Source organism: Rhinoderma darwinii, chromosome 2, assembly GCF_050947455.1.
Source record: "Rhinoderma darwinii isolate aRhiDar2 chromosome 2, aRhiDar2.hap1, whole genome shotgun sequence".
NCBI classification, from domain to species: Eukaryota; Metazoa; Chordata; class Amphibia; order Anura; family Rhinodermatidae; genus Rhinoderma; species Rhinoderma darwinii.
In genome coordinates this window covers 195,731,130-195,753,955 of record NC_134688.1, presented here as the reverse complement: position 1 = coordinate 195,753,955, position 22,826 = coordinate 195,731,130, and the positions used below count along the sequence as shown (strand labels likewise).

The following is a 22,826-nucleotide window of genomic DNA, read 5'->3' as shown; positions in this document are numbered from 1 at the left end:
GTACTTCTTTAAACTTTTGGATACTTTGGACTCTTTTCTCCAGTTTATACAACATTTTGTATATGTTGTTATCACTTTATATTGTGAAATATGTATAAACAAAATGATATCTATTTTAGAATTATGTAACCTATGTTTTTAAATATGTTACTTTATGGTGATTGTATAATTAACGCACATGGATTTATGGGTTATATACCCGATCACTTTTTATATCACAATGATTGGGAAAGGCCGTGTGACAAAGCTGAACTGTTGCAACTTTTATGGATGAATAAAACAACTTTTGCATTTTGATATTACTGGAAGTGATGAAATTTCTTTATACATTGTTTATTCGATTAAGTCCAAGTTCATATAGCACCCTTTTGCAATTTACTTTTGGAGGTGCTGCTGGTTCCTTATATATATGTATATAGATACTGTTCCGCCATAACATTAACACCACCTGCCTAATATTGCGTAAGTCACCCTCGTGCCGCCAAAACAGTTCTGACCTGTCGAAGCATGGACTCTACAAAACTTCTGAGGGAGTTCGGTGGTATCTGGCACAAAAATGTGTCCGGCAGATCCTTTATGTTGCAAAATTGGGCCTTCATGGATAGAACTTGTTTTTTTTCCAGTGCTTTCAACAGATGCTTGATTGGATTGAGATCAGGGGCCAAGTCAAGAGCATGAATGCTTTGTCATGCTCCCCAAACCATTTTTGCAGTGTGTCAGTGCGCGTTATCCTGCTAAAAGAGGCAACTGCCATTAGGGAATACCATGAACGGTGTATTTGGTCTGCAACAATGTTCTGGTTAGTGTCAAAGTAACGTCCAAATGAATGCCAGGACCTAAGGTTTTCCAACAGAACATTCCCCACAGCATCACACTGCCTCTGCCTTCATCCCATAGTGTATCCTAGTGCCATCTCTTCTCCAGGTAAGCGACACACACACACCTGGCTGACCACTTCATATAAAAGAAAACATAATTCATCAGACCAGGTCAGTTCTGATTTTCACGTGCTCATAATAAGTACTTTCAGTCGTGGACAGGAGTCAGCAGGAACCTTTCTGACCGGTCTGCAGCAACACAGCCCCATACACAGCAAGCTGCGATGCACTTCTGACACCTTTCTATTATAGGCAGCATTGACGTTTTCAGCAATTTGTGCTACATTAGTTCATCTGTAGGATCAAATCAGACGGGCTTGCCTTCACGCCCCACACACATCAAGGAGCCTTGGGCGCCCATGACCTTGTCACCGACTGTCCTTCCTTGGACCACTTTTAGTAGATATTACCCACTGGATACCAGAAACACCCTACAAGACCTTGCACAAAATGGTGAAAGGAAAACATGTATTTACACGGCCAGCATCAGCACTTGGCAAAACCGGGCAAATGCTGGTACCCACTGTACACAAGGGGGGACACTGCTGCCAACCCCATAACAAAGGTGTATAGCTGTCTCCCCACTAGTGCCAACGGTCGCATTTCAATATATAAGGAGTCTGCAAGGAGGCTAGTTTACCTGCTTCACTTCATAATTCGAAAGTTAACTGCGGTGCCATGCCACTGCCGCTTTATAGTATATTCACAAGTGGCAGATTTGTTGCCGAAGTTTCTGCGATATCCCATTCTTATAAATAGGGCTTGAAGAAACCCATTTGCATGATACAGAAATAAGCTCTGCCTCAACACTACCCCTCCCCAGCAGCCTTTAATGAATTAGAAGGTAAGTGACCATTATTTGTCTATATATTTACAGTATAAGTGAATGTATATTTTTTTCTATATACTGTATGCCTTTATAGGTTCACTATCACGTTGAGAAATATTTGTCCTGGCATAATGACATCTCAGAAGTTCCGATCGGTGGGTATCAGAGTGCTGAGACCCCCACCAATCACTGGAATGAAGGGGCAGAAGAACTCAGCTGAGCACTGTGCCCCATTGTCATAATGCTAAATAGAAACACTATAACAAGAATATTAGATAATTTAAAAAAAACTGACACTTACTGTAGTTCAAATACACTATATGGACAAAAGTATTGGGACACACCTCTTTATAATTGAATTCAGGTGTTTCATTAAGTCCCATTGCCACAGGTGTATAAAATCCAGCACCTAGCCCTGCAGTCTGCCTTTACAAACATTTGTGAAAGAATGAGTCGTTCTAAAGAGGTCACTGAATTAGAGTGTGGTACTGTAATAGGATGCTACAATCGCAACAAGTCAGTTTGTGAAATTTCTTCCCTCCTAGATATTTCACGATCAACTGTGAGTGGTATTATTGCAAAGTGGAAGCATTTGGGAACCACAGCAACTCAGCTACGAAGTGTCAGGCTACATAAAGTCACTGTTGACTCAATAACTGCAGAGCTCCAAACGTCCTCTGGCATTCACATCAGCACAAAAACTGTGCACCGGGAGCTTCATGGCGTGGGTTTCCACGGCCAAGCAGATGCATGCAAGCCTCACATCACCAGGCACAATGCCAAGCATCGGACAGAGTGGTGTAAGGCATGACAATACTGGACTCTGGAGCAGTGTAATCGTGTTCCGTGGAGTGTTGAATCATGCTTCTTTATCTGGCAGTCTGATGGACGACTCTGGGTTTGAAGAATGCCAGGAGAACGTTACCTGCCTGACTGCACTGTGGCAACTGTAAAGTTTGGTGGAGGAGGGATAATGCTATGGTATTGTTTTTAGGGGTTGGCCTAGGCTCCTTCAAGTGAAGGGAAATCTTAATGCTTCAGCTTACCAAGACATTTTGGACATTTGTATGCTTCCAACTTTTTAGGAATATTTTTGGGAAGATCCTTTTCTATTCCAGCATGAGTGTGCCCCAGTACACAAAACAAGGTCCATAAAGGCATGGTTGGGTGAGTTTGGTGTAAAAGAACTTGACTGGCCGGCACATAGCAATAACCACAACCCCCATTGAACACTTTTAGGATAAACTAGAATGGAGATTGCGAGTGAGGTGCGCTCGTCCAATATCAGTGTCTGACCTCGCAAATACTCTTCTGGATGAGTGGGCACAAATTTCCACAGGCACACTCCAAAATCTGGTAAAAATCTTCCCAGAAGAGTGGAAGCTGTCTTAGCTGCGAATGGGATGCAAACTCCAAATTAATGCCTATGAATTTCGAATGGGTTGTCATAAAAGCTCCTGTAGGTGAAATGTGTAATGTCCAAATACTTTTTTCCATATAGTGTATGGATAAAACCCAGACTATATAATGAAAATAGGAAAGTGAATACTCAAAACTATTATTAAAAAATATGTTGAAAATAAAACTGCAGTTTCACAAAACCACTTTTGTGATAATAGCTGCAAAAAATCCCATATAATGGGCACGTGTGAATACACCCTTAAAGAGGCTCTGTCACCAGATTTTGCAACCCCTATCTCCTATTGCAGCAGATCGGCGCTGCAATGGAGATAAGAGTAACGTTTTTTTGTTTTTTTTTTAAACGAGCATTTTTGGCCAAGTTATGACCATTTTTATATTTATGTAAATGAGGCTTTCTAAAGTACAACTGGGCGTGTATTGTGTTCGTTACATCTGGGCGTTTTTACTTCTTTTACTAGCTGGGCGTTGTGTATAGAAGTATCATCCACTTCTCTTCAGAACGCCCAGCTTCTGGCAGTGCGCAGACACAGCGTGTTCTCGAGAGATCACGCTGTGACGTCACTCACTTCCTGCCCCAGGTCCTGCATCGTGTCGGACGAGCGAGGACACATCGGCACCAGAGGCTACAGTTGATTCTGCAGCTGCATCAGCGTTTGCAGGTAAGTAGCTACATCGACTTACCTGCAAACGCCGATGCTGCTGCAGAATCAAATGTAGCCTCTGGTGCCGATGTGTCCTCGCTCGTCCGACACGATGCAGGACCTGGGGCAGGAAGTGAGTGACGTCACAGCGAGATCTCTCGAGAACACGCTGTGTGTCTGCACTGCCAGAAGCTGGGCTTTGTGAAGAGAAGTAGATGATACTTCTATACACAACGCCGAGCTAGTAAAAGAAGTAAAACCGCCCGATGTAACGAACACAATACACGCCCAGTTGTACTTTTACTTTAAACACGCCCAGTTGTACTTTAGAAAGCCTCATTTACATAAATATAAAAATGGTCATAACTTGGCCAAAAATGCTCGTTTAAAAAAAACAAAAAACGTTACTCTTATCTCCATTGCAGAGCCGATCTGCTGCAATAGTTACATAGTTACATAGTTAGTACGGCTGAAAAAAGACACATGTCCATCAAGTTCAACCAAGGGAAGGGAAAAGGGAAGGAAAAATTTCTACAGGAGATAGGGGTTGTAAAATCTGGTGACAGAGCCTCTTTAAAGGGGTATTCCCATCTAATAATATTATGACATATCACAAGGAAATGCCATAATGTTGTGATCGGTGGGCTCAGACTTCTGTGCAGAAAATAAGCCCTTCAACTTATTTCCCGCACAGCGGTGCTCTTTGCCACCTGCTGTGTAGCAAACTGGAACACAGCCTCATTACAGTGAATCGACGTGCAGGGAAGCGCTGCTACTGCTTGATTATGAGCATTATGGGGGTGCCGGCAGTCAAACACTTATTGATTAGTAAGTGTTTGTTTATCCTGGTGATATGCCATCACTTAATATTGGGGAAGACCCCTTTAGGGAGGTCCCCAATAGGGTAATAATAGGCAAGGGTACATGAAACAAAAAATCACATAAAGGAAAGATAATTAGTTATTAACAAAGATGGGTACACAGAGAAAGAAAAAGTAGAGAGGTGAGTAACCCCCAGCCTTGGAAAAAAAACCTATTTTCTTTCTTTGAAATATCTTTTTATTGTTTTTCATTAAAAAGAAGAAAAAAATAAGTAAAAATACACAGGCCCTGTTCACACCGCACATTTTCAGGCCTATTTCGTAGCGTAAAACACTTAAAATACGCCTGGAAATAGCATTTCAATTTATTTCAATAGGAAATATGCTGTGTAGTTCACACGTGTCGTACTTTTATGCTACTAAATTGAAGAACCTCTTGTAAAAATATGCTTTGTAAAAAAGAAGTGGCATTTCACTTCTTGAAGCATTTTACAAGCTGAATTTCCCATTTCCTATAAAAAATGCTTAAAAAAATATGCTTCAATAACCCTTGTAAAAATCCAAAATGCTTTAAAAATTAGCTCCAAAAACTCCTGAATTTCATAGGCTTTTTGTTCTTGAAATCAGCCTTGTCGTTTTCAGCCTGAACATATGCCATGTGAACATAGCCTTAGAACAAAATCAAACAACATGGGAATAACAATGGAAATATTTTCCTACTTTGAAAACATCTTGAAGTGACAGAAATTGGTGATATATTAATTAATTGTTCTAAATGATTTGTCTGCACATTTTCTTAACGCAACAGATATCTAGCTGTACTGCACATTTTCTAAAGTTCATTCGCTGACAACAAGTATATATCTTCATTCTAGTAAGAGCTAGCTACTTTCTATTTTCTGTATATAATGTCTGTGGTTTTTCCGTCTGTACCTCAAGACCATGCATAATTCATGTATAAAAGAGTCTATTTTCTGATATGATGAGTGCAACAATAGTTGCTATCATATGTACTTCTTGTACAGTTCTTGGTAAAAATAATTACTTACCGGTAAATGCCCAAGTAACGGTGTGATACTATCAGAGACATAGATGATACTCCCATCTGTTGTGACCACTATAATGAAGCCATCAAGTGCCTACGGAAACACGTAAAAACAGCTTGTTAGCATTTAACGCCTCATGCACACGACCGTTGTGCCACCGTTGTGCCGTTTTTGACGGCATCCGAGTGGCTCCCGATAGTCTTCACGAACCCATTCACTTTAGCGGGTGAATCGGGTCCGTGAAAAATTATTCGGGTCTCCGATCAGCGGAAAGATAGGACATGTTCTATCTTTCCTTGGATCACAGACGGGACTCAGCCGGCGCATACGGTCGCATGCATGAGGCGTTACAGTGACAAATCTTGTATACTAGTTCATTGTATAGTTTAACCCCTTACATCCGCAGCCATTTGTTGTTTTTTATTTTTGCTTTTTCCTCCACATCTTCCAAAAGCCATAACTTTTTTATTTGTCCGTCAATTGAATGTTCTAAGGGCTTGTTTTTTGCAGGACGAGCTGTCGTTTTTATTAGTAACATTTTGGGGTACTTTAGGCCCCATGCACACGAATGTATTTTTGCGGCCGCAATTCACCCACAAATCTGCAGGGTGAATTGCGGCTCCATTCATTTCAATGGGCACATGCACACGACCGTGGTTTCCATGGTTCGTGCATGGCCCAGAAGCCTGGACCGCAAAAAAAAAAACGGACAGGTCTTATTACGGCCGTGTTTTGCATTGTCCAGGCTCATAGAAATTAATGTGCGCAGCCATGTGCACGGCCCACGATTTGCGGGCGGATCGCGGGTGACACTCCGCGGTGGTCAAAGCCGCAAATCACGGCCGTGCACACCACTACGGTCGTGTGCATGAGGCCTTAGACTTCTTATTCTATTTTTTATGGGAGACGAGGTAACAAAAAAACAATGATTTTGGAGGTTTCAATAATTTTTTTCCACTGCGTTCCCCGTGCAGGTTAAATAATGTCATATTGTAATAGCTGAGAATTTTACGGACGCTTCCATACCAGTTGTTAATATATTTATTTTTTACATTGCTTCTGGGGGGAAATAGTTTTTATTTTACTTTTAATATTTTTATTTTAAATTTAAAAAAACTTTAACTGTATTTAACATTTGTTATTAGTCCCCCTAGAGGACTTGAACCACCGATCGCTTGCATGATAAACTACAATACTGATCTATTGAAGTACATCACATGGTAGAACTGAGGCCCTTCCTTAGGCCCCCAGGCTGTAATGACAACTATTGGCACTCAGAGGAGGTCACCCCCCTCATTCTAATAGCTTATATGCCGTGGTCACTATTGACTGCGCCATCTAATGGGTTAAAAGAGCAGGATCCCACACGTTGCACTGCAGTGACTGCCAACACACTCATCTTATGAAGCAGGCTCAGCTCGTGAGACCGCTACACCCCCCCCCCCTCCAGGGCTCCCCCTTATTGTATCATTGTGAAAATTCTTATTTCTTACCTCCAGCATCAGTTGGGTGAACTCTTCATTACTGAGGAATGATGGCTTCCAGTCTGGATGGATATCACTGCCCTCTGTCTCAACTGTAATTTCTGCACCACAAAACAAAATATTCAATCCTCTGTTATTAGATAAAGCATTAGGGTGTACTTATACATCTCAGTTTTTGCTAAGATAGCCGTAAAATCTTCCATATAATATTTTGGCAAAAAACATGATTTCCCGCTAATTATTGAGTTCAGGTGTTTCAACCACACCTATCGCAAACAAGTGCAGAAAAATCAAGCACACAGCCATGCAATCTCCATAGACGAACTTTGGTAGTAGTATGGGTCGTACTGAAGAGCTCAGTGACTTTAAATGTGACACTGTCATAGGATGCCACCTTTGTCACATATCAGTTCGTGAAATTTCTGAAGTGATAAATCTGCCCTAGTGACCATAAGTGCTAATATTGTGAAGTGGAAGAATCTAGGCGTAACAACAGTTTTGCCATGAAGCAGTACTGTAGATCACACAAACTCACAGAGCAGGTGGCTGAGTGCCCTAAAAGTCTACCCTCTGTTGCATCACTCATGACTTGAGTAAGTAGAGTCGTGTAATGAGGGTTAACAACCTCCTGCCTGTTGCAACCTCCCACTAAACTAGTACAATTAAATAAAGACTCAGACAAAAGGGGTGGATTTTATGGGCACAACAGTCGTTTATAAAAAAAATATTACAAAGAGATTTTTTCCAACAATTATTAACCATCCAAATATAATAGAATTCACATAATAGAATTCACTTAACCTGACCATATCAGGGTCATAATACTATGCTTAATAATGACACAATGAATAATAGGGGAAGTACTTTAAGCTACATAAATCTGGCAGACATCTGCACCAATTTTACTCCATAACACGACTCGGAGGCACTGAGAACACCTGCAGATGATCTATTATAAAAAAACAATTCAAAAGGGATAACACCTTAAGAAGCCCCACAGCATTTAGCCAGACAGTTAAAAACCATACCTTCAAATTTTGGGGAATGCCTAACCATGATGTGTCCCCCCTACTATTATTAATGACCAACTTCAAGGACTCCATCTGCAAACTGCCACAACAAAAAACAAGAAGTTCAGCTACACAAAAACAATAAACATGATACCAACCAAAGCTACCAGAATACCAGAATGATACCTAACAAGAAAACAACCTAGAGAAAAAGAGAAAGGCATAAACTAAGGTGGGCGGGCGGGAATGTTGCTCTATTCTGCTGATCCGTACGGCACTGGTCTCAGTACACTGGGAGGTAAGCGAAATAGTCGCTGAACCTCGCCTCCTCTCCATTCCCACCACTATCCGGTCCATCTAACTGTTGGCCACTTTGAGAACCCTCTGTAATGATGGGGGTAAGGAAACAGACAAGTGAGACCTAATCTACCCGCCACTCAGTCCCTGACTACTTGCAACGACCCACCCTAGGCGACGGGGTACAACTGGGGGACGGTCCCTACGCTCAATAAGTGCATGACAGACAAACAGACAAGGGTACACAGAAGCAAGGGAAAAGGGGCAGTTGCCCACGGCAACACCGTGAGCAACAAGAGTGGTGAACGAGCCGAGTCAAACCAGGAGTGTACGAGGTACAAAACGCAGAGCAGGAGAGTAGTCAGTAAGCCAGGGTCAATATGAAGCAGGGTCAAATAGTTCAAGAAGCTGCAGCAGGGCCAGGAAACCAAACGAGAAGAATCACAAGCAAGGAGGAACAGGAAAGGCAGGTATAAATAGACAGAGGGCGGGAGCTAGCTCCGTCTGGCCAGGCTGTGAAAGGCTCTCCCACTCCTAAGCCTGCCATCCTGAGTGGTGGAAGATGGAGTCAGTCTCACAGACATAGAAGCAGGTGCAGACTGATTACCTATGGGCGTAGATACAGAAGCTGTGCCTGGCAGATCCTTAACACCCTCCCTCGTAGCTCTATCATCTATGTTTCTTTGCTTCTTCTTACTGTCCTCATGGCAGTACAGCCTCTTCTCTACAGAGTTCCAAACTGCCCCTGGAAGTGACATCAGTACTAGAACTGTGCATAACATGGGTTGCCATGGTCGAGCAGCTGCGCATATATACATAAGATCACCATACGTAATGTCAAGCATCGGCTGGAGTGGTGGAAAGCATGCCGCCACTGGACTCTGGAGAGGTGGAAATGTGTTCACTGGAATGATGAATCACGTTTCAATATCTGTCAGTTTTATGGACAAATCTGGGTTTGGTGGACGCCAGAACATTACCTACTGAAATGCATAGTACCTACTACTGCATAGTACTAAAATTTGGCGGAGGAGGGATGATGGTCTGGGGTTTCTGCTCAGGGATTGAGCTTGGCCCCTTATTTCCAGTCTAATCCAGGATAATGGTAATGCTAAAACTACAGTTTACAAAAACATTTTAGATAACTGTATGCTTCCAACTTTGTGGCAAGAGTTTGAGGAAGGCTCTTTCCTGTTACAGCATGACTGTGCCCCTGTGCACAAAGCAAGTTCCATAAGTTTGATATGAAGGAACTCCAGTGGCCTGCACAGCTCCTTGACTTCAACCCCACTGAACACTTTTGGGATGAATTAGAACGCATATTATTCCACTGTTCATAGTACAAATTAGCCAACAGACATACAGTATAGTAGAGCTTCGAAGTGATTAATATATATCTGCATTGGTTTAACCCAGAGGGAAATTATTATTATAAGGAGTTTCCTGTCTTAGCAAGTGATGGTATATTACTAGGCTATGCCATCATTTGCCGGTCAGTGAGGGTCTGATTGTCTCTGCACTCTTCAAGTGAATAAGGCTGAGTTGCAGTACATAAACAGTACCAGGACGGCAGTGGCGCTCTGCAAGGAAAAATTCAGAAGACTGTCTGTGGAGCATTGTAAACCCATAATTCTAGGTATCGGTGAGGGTTCATCAGCATGTGACGGAATATCCTATTGATATGCTGCCCCTTGCTTTGGTGGTGAAACCCATTTAATTGATCATGTGTATTAGTTCTGTTAGCTGAAAAATGCAAAGATCATGTGAAAAAGTGGAAATAAAACGTATACATTACATGTTAGGGCTTCACAGCAATAAATTGCACGTGATTATTGCAGCAATGCAATAGCATGGAATCAAAGTGTGATATCAGGTATAACATATACCTATGCAGTTGCATGAAATGCCTTTTGTAAATGGCAAAAAATGGATTTAATCACAAATCACATGAGATATTTTGCAATGTTATTCGCTATCAGGGTATGTGCACACACACTAATTCCGTCCGTAATTGACGGACGTATTTCGGCCGCAAGTAGTGGACCGAACACAGTGCAGGGAGCCGGGCTCCTAGCATCATACTTATGTACGATGCTAGGAGTCCCTGCCTCTCCGTGGAACTACTGTCCCGTACTGAAAACATGATTACAGTACGGGACAGTTGTCCTGCAGAGAGGCAGGGACTCCTAGCATCGTACATAAGTATGATGCTAGGAGCCCGGCTCCCTGCACTGTGTTCGGTCCGGTACTTGCGGCCGAAATACGTCCGTCATTTACGGACGTAATTAGTGTGTGTGCACATACCCTCAGTGTGATTTTTTTTTTCACTTTAAAAAAAGATTCCCCCCAAACCACACGTAAAATTGCATGTAATTTTCTTCAAAGGAATTTCACATAACGTCGCTATATAAAAATCACATGCAATTTTGTGGTACAATCTAATTGTAAGATTACATCTCATCACATACAAAAGGTCACCCTTTAGTGTTCACACTGGTCAGATATGCTGCATAAAAGTACAAAGAGTATCAAATTGTGGCCCAGATTTTCGTCCGACATCGCCGCTTCAGAAAGAACAGCCTGAAAAGAAGAAAGCCTTCACCGGTGTTGCCATAGCGATGCATCCATTTGGTCTCGGTGCAGGCCTCCTGTGATGACGCTGCAGCCCATGTGCTCACTACAACCTGTAATTGTTTGCAGCAGTCACATGGAACGAAATGTCAGCCCAAGAGGCCGGGCTGCACGGAGAACAGTTGGGGAAACAAGGGGGGTAAGAATAGCCTATTTTTATTCAATTTAAACAAGAAAATGTCTTTTTCAGATTTGCAGGTTTTTTAAAGTGAATTTGCAGCTTTTTTCGCCGCAAAAATCGTAACATACGCTAGTTGTTGCGGCTTTTACCTCCCTCAAGGGGGAAAAAACTCAAGGGAGGAAAAAACGCAAGAAAAGTGTAACGATTCCGCAGCATAAATTGACATGCTGCGGACTAAAACACTGCACCGCAGGTAATTTTCTCAGCAGATTTTTTTCCACAGTGTGTGGATGAGATTTCTTTAAATCTCATCCACTTTGCTGCTACTGTAACTCGCTGCGAATTTTCCGCAATTAAATCCATTGCGGAAGATCCGCGACTTTTCCGCCCAGTGCGCACATACACTTAAATTGAACTGAGCCCTGCACTAGAGAGAAAGAGAGTTCCAGGCAGCACTCCAAGTGAAGATCCTATATTGACGAATACAACGTTTCAGCTCAAATTGAGCCTTTTACCCCTTTTACGTTTTTCATTGGTGCTGAGATCATTTCTGTACTAGAGAAAGGACTGTAAAGCAAGTGAATTGAGGCCTGTACAAGAGATAGAGAGAGTCCTGTTAAGCAAGTGGGCTAGTGGAGGATTATGGGACAGATTCAAGTCACAAGAGGTCTTAGACTAGACTCACTCGGGTGTTGCGCATATCGGACATGAAAAACATTCGTTTTTCACGTCCGAGGTGCATCCGTGCTCTGCGCTGTAGGACGTGATATCACACATCCCCTATAGACTAGAGTCTATGGAGGGATGCGTGAAGCATGAAAAAATAGGACATGTCCTATTTTCTCACGGACCCTTCACACGGTCCGTTAAAACAACGGCCGTGTGAACGGCCCGCATTGAATTAAATAGGTCCGTGTGACGGCCGTTGATTCAACGGCCGTCACACGGACGTTTAACACGTTTGTGTGAATAAGGCCTTAGAAGAAAAGACAAAAGGTAGCCAGTGATGCCTCCTCCTACAACAAAAGACGTTCAAGTGTATTGCAATAATCTGGGGCGTGATCCAACCTTAATGGACGTGTTGGCATCTCTCACGTTCCCCAGCAAAGATCAGCTTGTTCCACCATCTGTTCATAATTTGTAAAATTGAATTTAAGAGGACATATTCAAGTAAAGTACTGCATTGTTGTGAAAAGAATAAGACTGCTGCTCAACTGCAACTGATTGTCTACTGAGATCATCATCCATTCCATCCTTTAAGGGGAGCCCCCCATTACATGCTCCTTAGTAATGATTATCCTAAAATGTCAACAGATATTTAGTCTGGGCGAGACAATGAAGCTCTGTAACCCCTTGGCAACATGCGCTGTATATATACAGTGCCCACCAAAAGTTCCGGAATACCCTCATTACTTTTGAACGGTTCGAGGTAGAGGGTTGAAATTTGGTGGGATTTAATGGGGTCATAAAATCTACCAGTCAACGCCAAAAAAATCACCCCCACCCCCTTGGGGCCGGTGGGGTGGGCGGGGACAGCAAAATCTTAAATGGTACGAGGGGTTGAGTGGGGGCTCATTTGAAAGCTCTTTTCAATACAAAAACGTTGCTGCAAACGATTTTGAGATAGTATCGGCTAGCGCCGGTGTTAGCATTACCCAAAATGTACCACGCTGAGGTCGCACGGTCGGATTTACATCTCATCGGGGTGCTAGATTAATGTGAGTCCCCTTGCCTCGCCCTAAGCGAACGTAAAACGTGTCGATAACGTTACTAATAACATCTGGTGTGATTGAATTCGAAATGTTCACTATTCTTTCCCACAGCTCGTCTAAATTTGCGATCCTAGTCTCATAAACTTTACTTTTTAAATACCCCCAGTAAAAAAAAGTCTAATTGGGTCCAGATATATTTATACACCGTGTTCCAAATTATTATGCACATTGGATTTAAAGGCAATGTGTCACGGAAATTTTTTTTTTTATATAATATTGGTTTTAGTTTGACATTTAAATACATTTTATTTATTTGTGTTGTTGTGTTTTACTTTTTAAGTTTTTCATTCTTTTACTTCTCTATGGGGGCTGCCATTTTTTTTCCCATCTCTGTGTGTGTCGATTTTCGACACTTACAGTGATGGAATACGGCACACACATACCCATAGAGAATGCGAATGGGAGCCGTTCCATTCACTATAGCGTACGCCGTCTGTGTGGGAACGGCGCATGCACCGCTCCCACACAGTCCAAATGGAAGGTCTTCGGCCGAGCGATATCCGGCGCCATTGTCTTGTGGACCGGAAGCCGCGGCCGGACAGTAAGATGACTACTTCCGGTCGCGGCTTCCGGGCATATGTTCAGAAGCAAGCGGAGGGAGCAGACGGACCGGAGGGAGGTGCGGCGGCAGGAGCATGTAAGTCATGTTTGTGTATGTTTTGTGTTATAACCACTGTATGTAAGCCTACTACACTGTGTATTCGCTCAAAAAATGGCGACACACAGTGTAGGAGGTTTGAACATGCAATCCCCTCCTTTCTCCTGGCACTAGCCAGGATAAAAGAGGGGGGATTGTTTGAGGACGCTAGAGCGAGTGTGTCTTCTCAAATTTTGCAGCATAAAGCAATGTGGTTGCTTTACCACATGCCAATGCTGCAATTTTGGGAATTACTCTAGTGACCAGCACAGGGAAATGTTATAAATTAGAATCTAATTTATAATATTTCCTGACTTGTGAAAAAATTAAAAAAATTAGAACAATGTCTAATCATGTATACACTAACTGTTTACCTAAAAAAAAATTAAAAAAATTCTAGCGACACATTCCTTTAAGTGTCATAAACATTTAATTATTAGTTTTTTAATTAAACTCATGGATGGTATTGTGTCTTATGGCTCTTTGTATCATTGTAATCGATCTCAGACACCTGTGATAATTAGTTTGCCAGGTGTGCCCTATCAAAGGAAAACTACTTAAGGGCTTATTCAGACGAACGGGATATACGTCCGTGCAAAGCGCGTAATTTTCACGCGCGTCGCACAGACCTATATTAGTCTATGGGGCCGTGAAGACATGTGCGTGATTTTTACGCCACGTGAGTCCGCGGCGAAAAAGTCACGACATGTCCGTTCTTTCTGCGTTTTTCGTGCATCACGCACCCATTGAAGTCAATGGGTGCGTGAAAACCACGCATGTCACACAGAAGCACTTCCGTGGGACAAGCGTGATTTGCGCAACAGCAGTCAAAAGGATGAATGAAAACAGAAAAGCACCACGTGCTTTTCTGTTTACAAACATCCAAATGGAGTGTCATAATGATGGCGGCTGCGCGAAAATCACGCAGCCACGCATAATATGATGCTGCCACACGGAGCTGTAAAGTGCCTAATGCGCAGGCAAAACGCTGCGTTTTTTGCGTGCGCAAAAGGCACACGCTCGTGTGAATCCAGCCTAAGAAGGACGTTCCACATTATTAAGCAGGCCACAGATTTCAAGCAATGTGGGAAAGAAAAAGGATCTCTCTGCTGCCGAAAAGCGTGAAATAGTGCAATACCTTGGACAAGGTATGAAAACATTGAATATTTCAAGAAAACTTAAGCGTGATCATCGTACTGTGAAAAGATTTGTGGCTGATTCAGAGAACAGACTGGTTTGTTCAGATAAAGGCATAATGAGGAAGGTTTCTGCAAGACAAATTAATAGGATTAGGAGAGCAGCTGCTAAAATGCCATTGCAAAGCAGCAAACAGGTATTTGAAGCCGCTGGTGCCTCTGGAGTCCCGCCAACCTCAAGGTGTAGGATCCTCCAGAGGTTTGCAAGTGTGCATAAAGCTATTATTCGGCCACCCCTAAACAATGCTCACAAGCAGAAACGGTTTCAGTGGGCTCAGAAATACATGAAGACTAATTTTCAAACCGTGTTGTTTACTGACGAGTGCCGTGCAACCCTGGATGGTCCAGATGGATGGAGTAGTGGATGGTTGGTGAATGGCCACCATGTCCCAACAAGGCTGGGACGACAGCAAGGAGGTGGCGGAGTCATGTTTTGGGCTGGAATCATGGGGAGAGAGATGGTAGGCCCCTTTAGGGTCCCTGATGGTGTGAAAATGACCTCTGCAAAGTACGTAGAGTTTATGACTGACCACTTTTTCCGTGGTACAAAAAGAAGAACTGTGCCTTCCGTAGCAAAATTATCTTCATTCATGACAATGCACCATCTCATGCTGCAAAGAATACCTCTGTGTCATTGGCTGCTATGGGCATAAAAGGAGAGAAACTCATGGTGTGGCCCCCATGTTCCCCTGACCTCAACCCTATTGAGAACCTTTGGAGCATTCTCAAGCAAAATATCTATGAGGGTGGGAGGCAGTTCACATCAAAACAGAAGCTCTGGGTGGCTATTCTGACATCCTGCAAAGATATTCAAGCAGAAACTATCCAAATACTCACAAATTCAATGGATGCAAGAATTGTGAAGGTGATATCAAAGAAGGGGTCCTATATTAACATGTAACTTGGCCTGTTAAGTTTTTTTTGATTGAAAGAGCTTTTGATTTCTGTAAATATGACCTCCTGATGCTGCAAATTCAACAAATGACCATTTTAGTTCTCTTTACAACCTTTAAAATGTTTTGATCTCTGTTGTGCATAATAATTTGAAACAGTGCATTTTGAGTTTTTTACTTCTAAAAAATATCTGTTATCTGCTGGAAATCTCACAGAAAAGATTCAGAAGTGTCAGGATTCTGAATACACATCATGTCCTGGTTGGAGGTAATGTCTATTTATTGTCAGGACACTGCAGTAACCTTAGTCTTTGTGTATGTGGCTGCACATAGTGATATAGCTATATCGCTATCTGCAGTGTAAATGAATGGGGAGAAGTGTATGCAGGGGTGTACCTAGCCCGTCTGCCGCCTGAGGCGAACTATAAAAAGGCGCCCTATCAGAGTTTTCTCATTACTAGCTTTACACATCAAACACGCAATATACACATTTTTTAAATAGGAAAACATTTGATATTTATTTGTTAGGCCCTGTTTACACGGAGTATTTTGACGAGTTTTTGGGCGCGGAAACCGCTCCGCAAAACTCGTCAAAAAGCGGCCGAAAATGCCTCCCGAGAAAGAAGGGACATGCCCTATCTTCGCACGTTTACGCCTCTGACCTCCCATTGACATCAATGGGCGGCAGAGAAAGGGTATTTCGCAGAGTTTTTTGCCCGCAGCACTCAATGGCCATGAGCGAAAAACGCGGTGAAAATCGCGGCAAATGACGTGCAGGAAGGACAAAATCTGCCTCAAAATCCCAAACAGAATTTTGAGGCAGAATTTTCCACCTGCAAAAAATTCAGTGTGAACATAGCCTTAAAGTATGGAAAATATTTAAAGAATTATTCTTACTGCCAATCAGTGCAGTGCAAATAGTCCGGTCTGCACTGCACAGCCCCATATCTTTCCACTGCAGCCAGTCTCATTTGCGGCGTCACTCTCTGCAATTACATTCAGGCCAGTCCAGGACGGATCGCGCTTAGCGCTGTTTTGAAGTGGCACGTCCTGGGCTGGTTTCTTTGCTCTACCTGCTGTATTGTTGTGGTCTGCCTGTGCTGGCTTGATGCCAGTGGTGTATTAATATGATCTTAGGCCCTGGGCTGTACACAAGTTATGGGCCCACATCTCACACGTAAGTATCACCTACATGTCAAAGTACATCACATGCCACTCTGCAGACTGTCTCTTAGCCTGATCATCTGCTGCCACACTCACACTTCCCCACAGCCCCCACCACAGTAATGTACATAGATTGTAAGACCAACATTACCAATAATACCCCCATACTGTTACTGAATAATACACTCATAATGTTACTGAATAATACCTCCATACTGTTACTGAATAATACCTCCATACTGTTACTGAATAATACTCCCATACTGTTACTGAATAATACCCCCATACTGTTACTGAATAATACCCCCATACTGTTACTGAATAATACCCCCATACTGTTACTGAATAATACCCCCATACTGTTACTGAATAATACCCCCATACTGTTACTGAATAATACCCCCATAATGTTACTGAATAATACCCCCATACTGTTACTGAATAATACCTCCATACTGTTACTGAATAATACCCCCATACTGTTACTGAATAATACATTCATAATGTTACTGAATAATACCTCCATACTGTTACGGAATAATACCTCCATAATGTTACTAAATAATACCTCCATACTGTTACTGAATAATACCTCCATACAGTTACTGAATAATAACCCCATAATGTTACTGAATAATACCCCCATACTGTTACTGAATAATACACTCATAATGTTACTGAATAATACCTCCATACCACAACCACATAGTGACTGAATAATACCCCCATACTGTTACTGAATAATACCTCCATACGGTTACTGAATAATATCCCCATACTGTTACTGAATAATACCTCCATACTGTTACTGAATAATACCCCCATACTGTTACTGAATAATACCTCCATACTGTTACTGAATAATACCTCCATACTGTTACTGAATAATACCTCCATACTGTTACTGAATAATACCTCCATACGGTTACTGAATAAAACTACCAAACCATGATCACATATTACTACAACATTGTGTCAGAAAAAACCCACCATACTGTTAGTGAATAAATCACACTATATATAGACCAATATTACCACCATATAGTGACCTTATAGAGGTAGATGCCAGTAATACACAAGATATCTGCAAACCATATAAGTGATTACAGTATAGATAAAACGAGTGACTATTGTGGCAAATTTAAGTTTTTTGAATTTTTATACTGCTTTTTTTTGGTAGGTTCCGCTGGAGCATTTGGACTATGTCGTAGATTCATTGGACTACTCCGATGATCTACTTTAAAAAAAAATAAAAAATGGTGAAAGAGGGTTGCATGGGGGAGTTTAGATTTCAATAAAAGTTTTTCTTGTCTGTTTTTTTTAATACTTTATTATGGCCTTAGTAATGGCTGCTGTCTGATTGAGAGCGTCCATTACTAAGAAGGGGCTTAGTGTTAGCCAGTAAAAAGGCTATCACTAACCCCTATTATTACCCCGATTCTCACTGCCGCGAGGGGAGTACGATCCAGTACCTGACCATCTGAAGCGACCGTAAGGCAGCAGGGTGGCCACAGGCTGGTTTTACCAGGCTGGGAAGGGATAAAAAACGTGGCCCTTCCCACCCTGGGGATGATAGGCTGCAGCTGCTTTATTGCATCTGGCTGGTTGTGAAAAATAGCGGGAACCCCACGTGTTTTAAAAAAAAAAAATAATAGAAAAAAAATTACGTGAGATCCCCTCCATTTTTCATAACCAGCCAGATACAATAAAGCAGCTGCAGCCTAGCATTACCAGGGTGGGAAGGGCCATGGTTTTTGGCCATTCCCAGCCTGATAGTACCAGCCTGCGGCCACCCCAGTACCCGCCCTTCTCTTCAGGCGGTCGGGTGCTGGATCGTACCCAGCTCTTCCCGATACTCCTGGTGGCGGTGGGTACCGGGGTAATAATAGGGGTTAGTGATAGCCTTATTACTGGCTAACACTAAGCCCCTTCTTAATAATGGACGCTCTCAATCAGACAGCTGCCATTACTAAGGCGGTAATGAAGTATTAAAAAACAGAGACATAAAGAAATGTATTTTATTGAAATGACAACTCTTCCACACAATCCACTTTAACCATTTTATTTAAAAAAAAAAGAAATAAAGCTTAAATCAGTGAAGTAGTCCAACTAATCTACGACGTAGTCCAAATGGTCCAGCGGAACCTGCAAAACAAAAATTAGCAGTATGAAAAATAAAAATAAAGTTGGCGGCCCCCACAGACGTACAAACATATGAATAAATAGCTACTTTCGGAAACATATTAAAACAATTCGAAAAATTAGGCCCATAAAATAAAACATATCAAATAAAAAAATAAAAAATTTATTTTAAAGAGAACCTTTCACCTCCCCATACATGTGCAGCTGAGTGCAGCATGTAATGGGGAGGGCTGCACAAACTCTGGGGCACTTTAGATTTTTTTCTTAGCCTCCTTCGTTATTTAGATATCAGTGCTGTAATATTTGGCGCCCGATATTTAAATGACCCCATGAACTGTCAATGGGGAGGTAATTGGCAAGGGGGCGTGTAACATCGCTGTGACACTGTCCAATCAGCTACTCAGCGTTACAGCAAGAGCTGGAGAGAGAGCGCGTGCACGCGCAGCTCCGCCACCACTACGGAACACAAGAGGAGAAGAAGAGTGTGAATTCTTCTTCTTCTGTTCCATGGCATCGGAGCTGTGCGCGCACGCACGACCTAACTCTTCAGCTCCCGGCAGACAAGGACGACTACAAGACTGATCTCTCACCTGAGATCACAGACTTGTACTTGCCTGCCGAGAGCTGAAGAGCGAGAGCGTGTGCACATGATCTCCTCTCTCCAGCTCATGCTGTTGACATTGTCCGTAGCGGATTGGGCAGTGTCACGGCGATGTCACACGTCCCCTTGCCAATTACCGCCCCATTGGCAGTTCATGGGGTTATTTAAATATCGGGCACCAAATATTACAGCACTGATATCTAAGTAAGGAAAGAGGGTAGGAAAAAAAATATAAAGTGCCCCAGAGTTTGTGCAGCCCTGACCATTACACGCTGCACTCAAATGCACATGTATGGAGAGGTGAAAGATTCTCTTTAAAGTGTAACAACTTTTTAAAAAACTTTTGACATGTCAGAAGTTATGATAAGTGGGGTCCGAGCACTGAGACCCTCCAGCAGAAATGCTCGGGTAAGCGGTGTGCCGCTTCAATTCTGTTTGGCTTTCCTTGGAGCAGTGTACAGGCTCAATAGAAAGTCTAGGAGTACGTACACCGCTTACTCGGCTGTAAGTCGATTATAAATGAAGCGGCACAGCGTTCACCCGAGCACTTCTGCTGCTTCGTTTTAGCGATCGGTGGGGGCCTCAGTGCTCGGTCCCCCACCAATGAAAACTTCTGACATGTCAGTATGATATATAAAGATATCTATTAATGCGATTGGTGCAAGTTTTAATTACTTTTTATTGAAAATGATTTGCACTTTTTGAGATACAGCTGCTTTGTATCCTGTATACAGAGCAGCTGTATATAGCGCTGAGACCTGAATCCATTAGGTCGCCCATTACCAATCACATCTAAGTTATGAACTTAGATGTGATCAGTAACAGCTCGATCCTGCAGAACTCGCTGACACTGAATCAGTCAGTCCCGCTGACCTGACGGATACAGGATACAGCACTATATACATTATATAATATATTTATTTTAATTAGCGGGGGCAGGTTTAAGGGGAAGGATTAGGGCCTGTTCACATCAGCGTTGGCTTTCCGTTCCAGGGTCCGTGGGAGGTTTCCGTCGGGTGAACCCCGCAACGGAAAGTCAAACTGAAACCACAGCTTCCGTTTCAGTCACCATTGAAATCAATGGTGACGGAAACATTGCTAATGGTTTCCGTTCGTCACCATTCCGGCAGGTTTCCGTTTTTGTGACGGATTCAATAGCGCAGTCGACTACACTAATGGTGACGGAAACGGAAGCTGTGGTTTCAGTTTGACTTTCCGTTGCGGGGTTACCTCCGACGGAACCCCAGAACGGAAAGCCAACGCTGATGTGAACAGGCCCTAAGGCTTCTTTCACACTAGCATTAATATACGTTTACCTCTCTTCCGTCAGAGGAAGAGTGGATCGATACGTTAAACGGAAAGCAACGGTTCCATTAGAATTACCATTGCTTTCAATGGTAATTCTTTTGGATCAGTTGCTTTCCGTTTGTCTCCGTTCGCTAAGTTTCCGTTTTTTTTAAAGGAAACAAAAGTGCAGTCTGCAGAACTTTTATTTCCGTTCAAAAGAACGTAAACTTAGCGAACGGAGACAAACGGAAAGCAATTGATACAAAAGAATTACCATTGAAAGCAATGGTAATTCTAATGGAGCCGTTGCTTTCCGTTTAACGTATCGATCCTCTCTTCCTCTGACGGAAGAGAGGTAAACGTATATTAATGCTAGTGTGAACAAAGCCCAATACAAGTAAGATATTAATATAAAAAAACAAAAAACCCCCATTGGGATTTGAACCAGCAACCTTCCATATGTAAGGCAGACAAGCTAACCACTACACTATAGAAGCAATCATAGGCAATGCCTGTGAAACTGTAGTAGTTGAGGATTTATCAGTCTATCCTCTCTGGCTGCTGCGTATGGGTGGTGACTGGTCACAGACTCACAGTCAGACTGGCTGCCGCAGCTGCCGCATGCAGTGTGCACTGGGAGTGACTGTGAGACTCACCAGTCACTGCCCTGCTTGTAGCTTTCCCACGCTAATTAAGCACAGGAAAGCTACAAAGCCCTTATACTGCGCTCAGCTTCCTGCCCCTGCCAGGAGTATACTGCAATGGGGGGGGGGGGTCTGTGCGTTTTACTGACAGCAGAGGGCTCTATAGGGGGGAATTATCACCCCACAATAGAGCCCTGACCAGTTACTATACTGAAAGGTTATGGGGGAATGAGCATCTGACTGACTGCTCTAAAGGGGGGGGCAGAATCCCCCCCTATAGAGCTCTCTGCAGTAAGTCAGAGAGTCAGACGCTCCCCCACCCACACTAATCCTTCCATTATAGTGATGTGAGGGCTCTATGGGGTGGATTATTCCAGCCCCATAGAGCCCTTTGCTGTCGGTAAAATGCCCAGACCCCCCCTTGCAGTATACTCACGTCACGGGTCCCGATCCCAGCAAGGCAGGCACTTACCTCGTGCTGCTCGTCGCTCCTCCTGCAGACTTGCTCCTCTCTGGCTGCATGTGCTGTGTACAGCGTCAGAGAGGAGGAGGAGTGTTACAGACGTTCAGCGCGTCTGCATGGCCCCTCCCCCCGGTCCAGTCCGTCCAGGGCTGAAAATGCCGCCCCCCAAGTTTGGGTAGGTGGTGCCGCCTGAGGCTGTCGGCTCACCTGGCCTCATGGCGGGTGCGGCACTGAGTGTATGACGCTGATTGGTCAGCGTCATACACTCCTCTGTACAACGCCCACTTGGTCTATACTAAAAACACGCCCACTTGGGCATTAAGGAACAAATTAGCATAAAGCTAAAAATCGCTCATAAAGTGGTAAAAATAGATTGTTTTCTAAATAAAAAGCACTGCTGTCATCTACATTATAGCGCCGATTTCCTTATGTAGGTGTAATGGCAGGAAGGAGGTGAAGGGAAAGTGAGCCCTAATCTACCCACCGCCCTGTCCCTGCCTACTTGCAACGACCCGCCCTAGGCGACGGGGTACAACTGGGCGGCGGTCCCTACGCTGTCTAAGTGCACGGGAGAACAAACAGGGAACACGCAAGGGAAGGGGCAGTAGCCCACGGAACGCCGCGAGGAAACGGAGCGGTGAACGAATAGTCAGGACCAGGATGAAGTGGAGAATACCAACGTGAGCACGGAGAAGGAAGCAAGCCAGGGGCAAAGCGAAGCAGGTTAAGCGGAACTGCAGCAAGGCAGAAGCACGGCAGAAGCAGGCTGGAGCAAGCAGCAGTGGGGCCAGGAATCCAGAAGAATTACAAGCACTGAGGAAGAGAACACGGCAGGTAATAAAGGACA

At 43.3% G+C, this 22,826-nt stretch overlaps 1 protein-coding gene across 3 annotated transcripts in view; it reads right to left on the bottom strand.

Moving 5' to 3' along the window:
• NPAS2 (neuronal PAS domain protein 2) overlaps positions 1–22,826 on the bottom strand; it is a 188,365-nt gene that overhangs the window by 119,517 nt on the left and 46,022 nt on the right. For all 3 annotated transcript variants that reach the window (XM_075852679.1, XM_075852680.1, XM_075852681.1), the window contains exons 4-5: positions 7,131–7,222; positions 5,641–5,730 (exon numbers count right to left, since the gene is read on the bottom strand). In XM_075852679.1, coding sequence (XP_075708794.1) covers positions 5,641–5,730; positions 7,131–7,222 — 182 coding nt within the window. The remainder of the gene's footprint in view (positions 1–5,640; positions 5,731–7,130; positions 7,223–22,826) is intronic.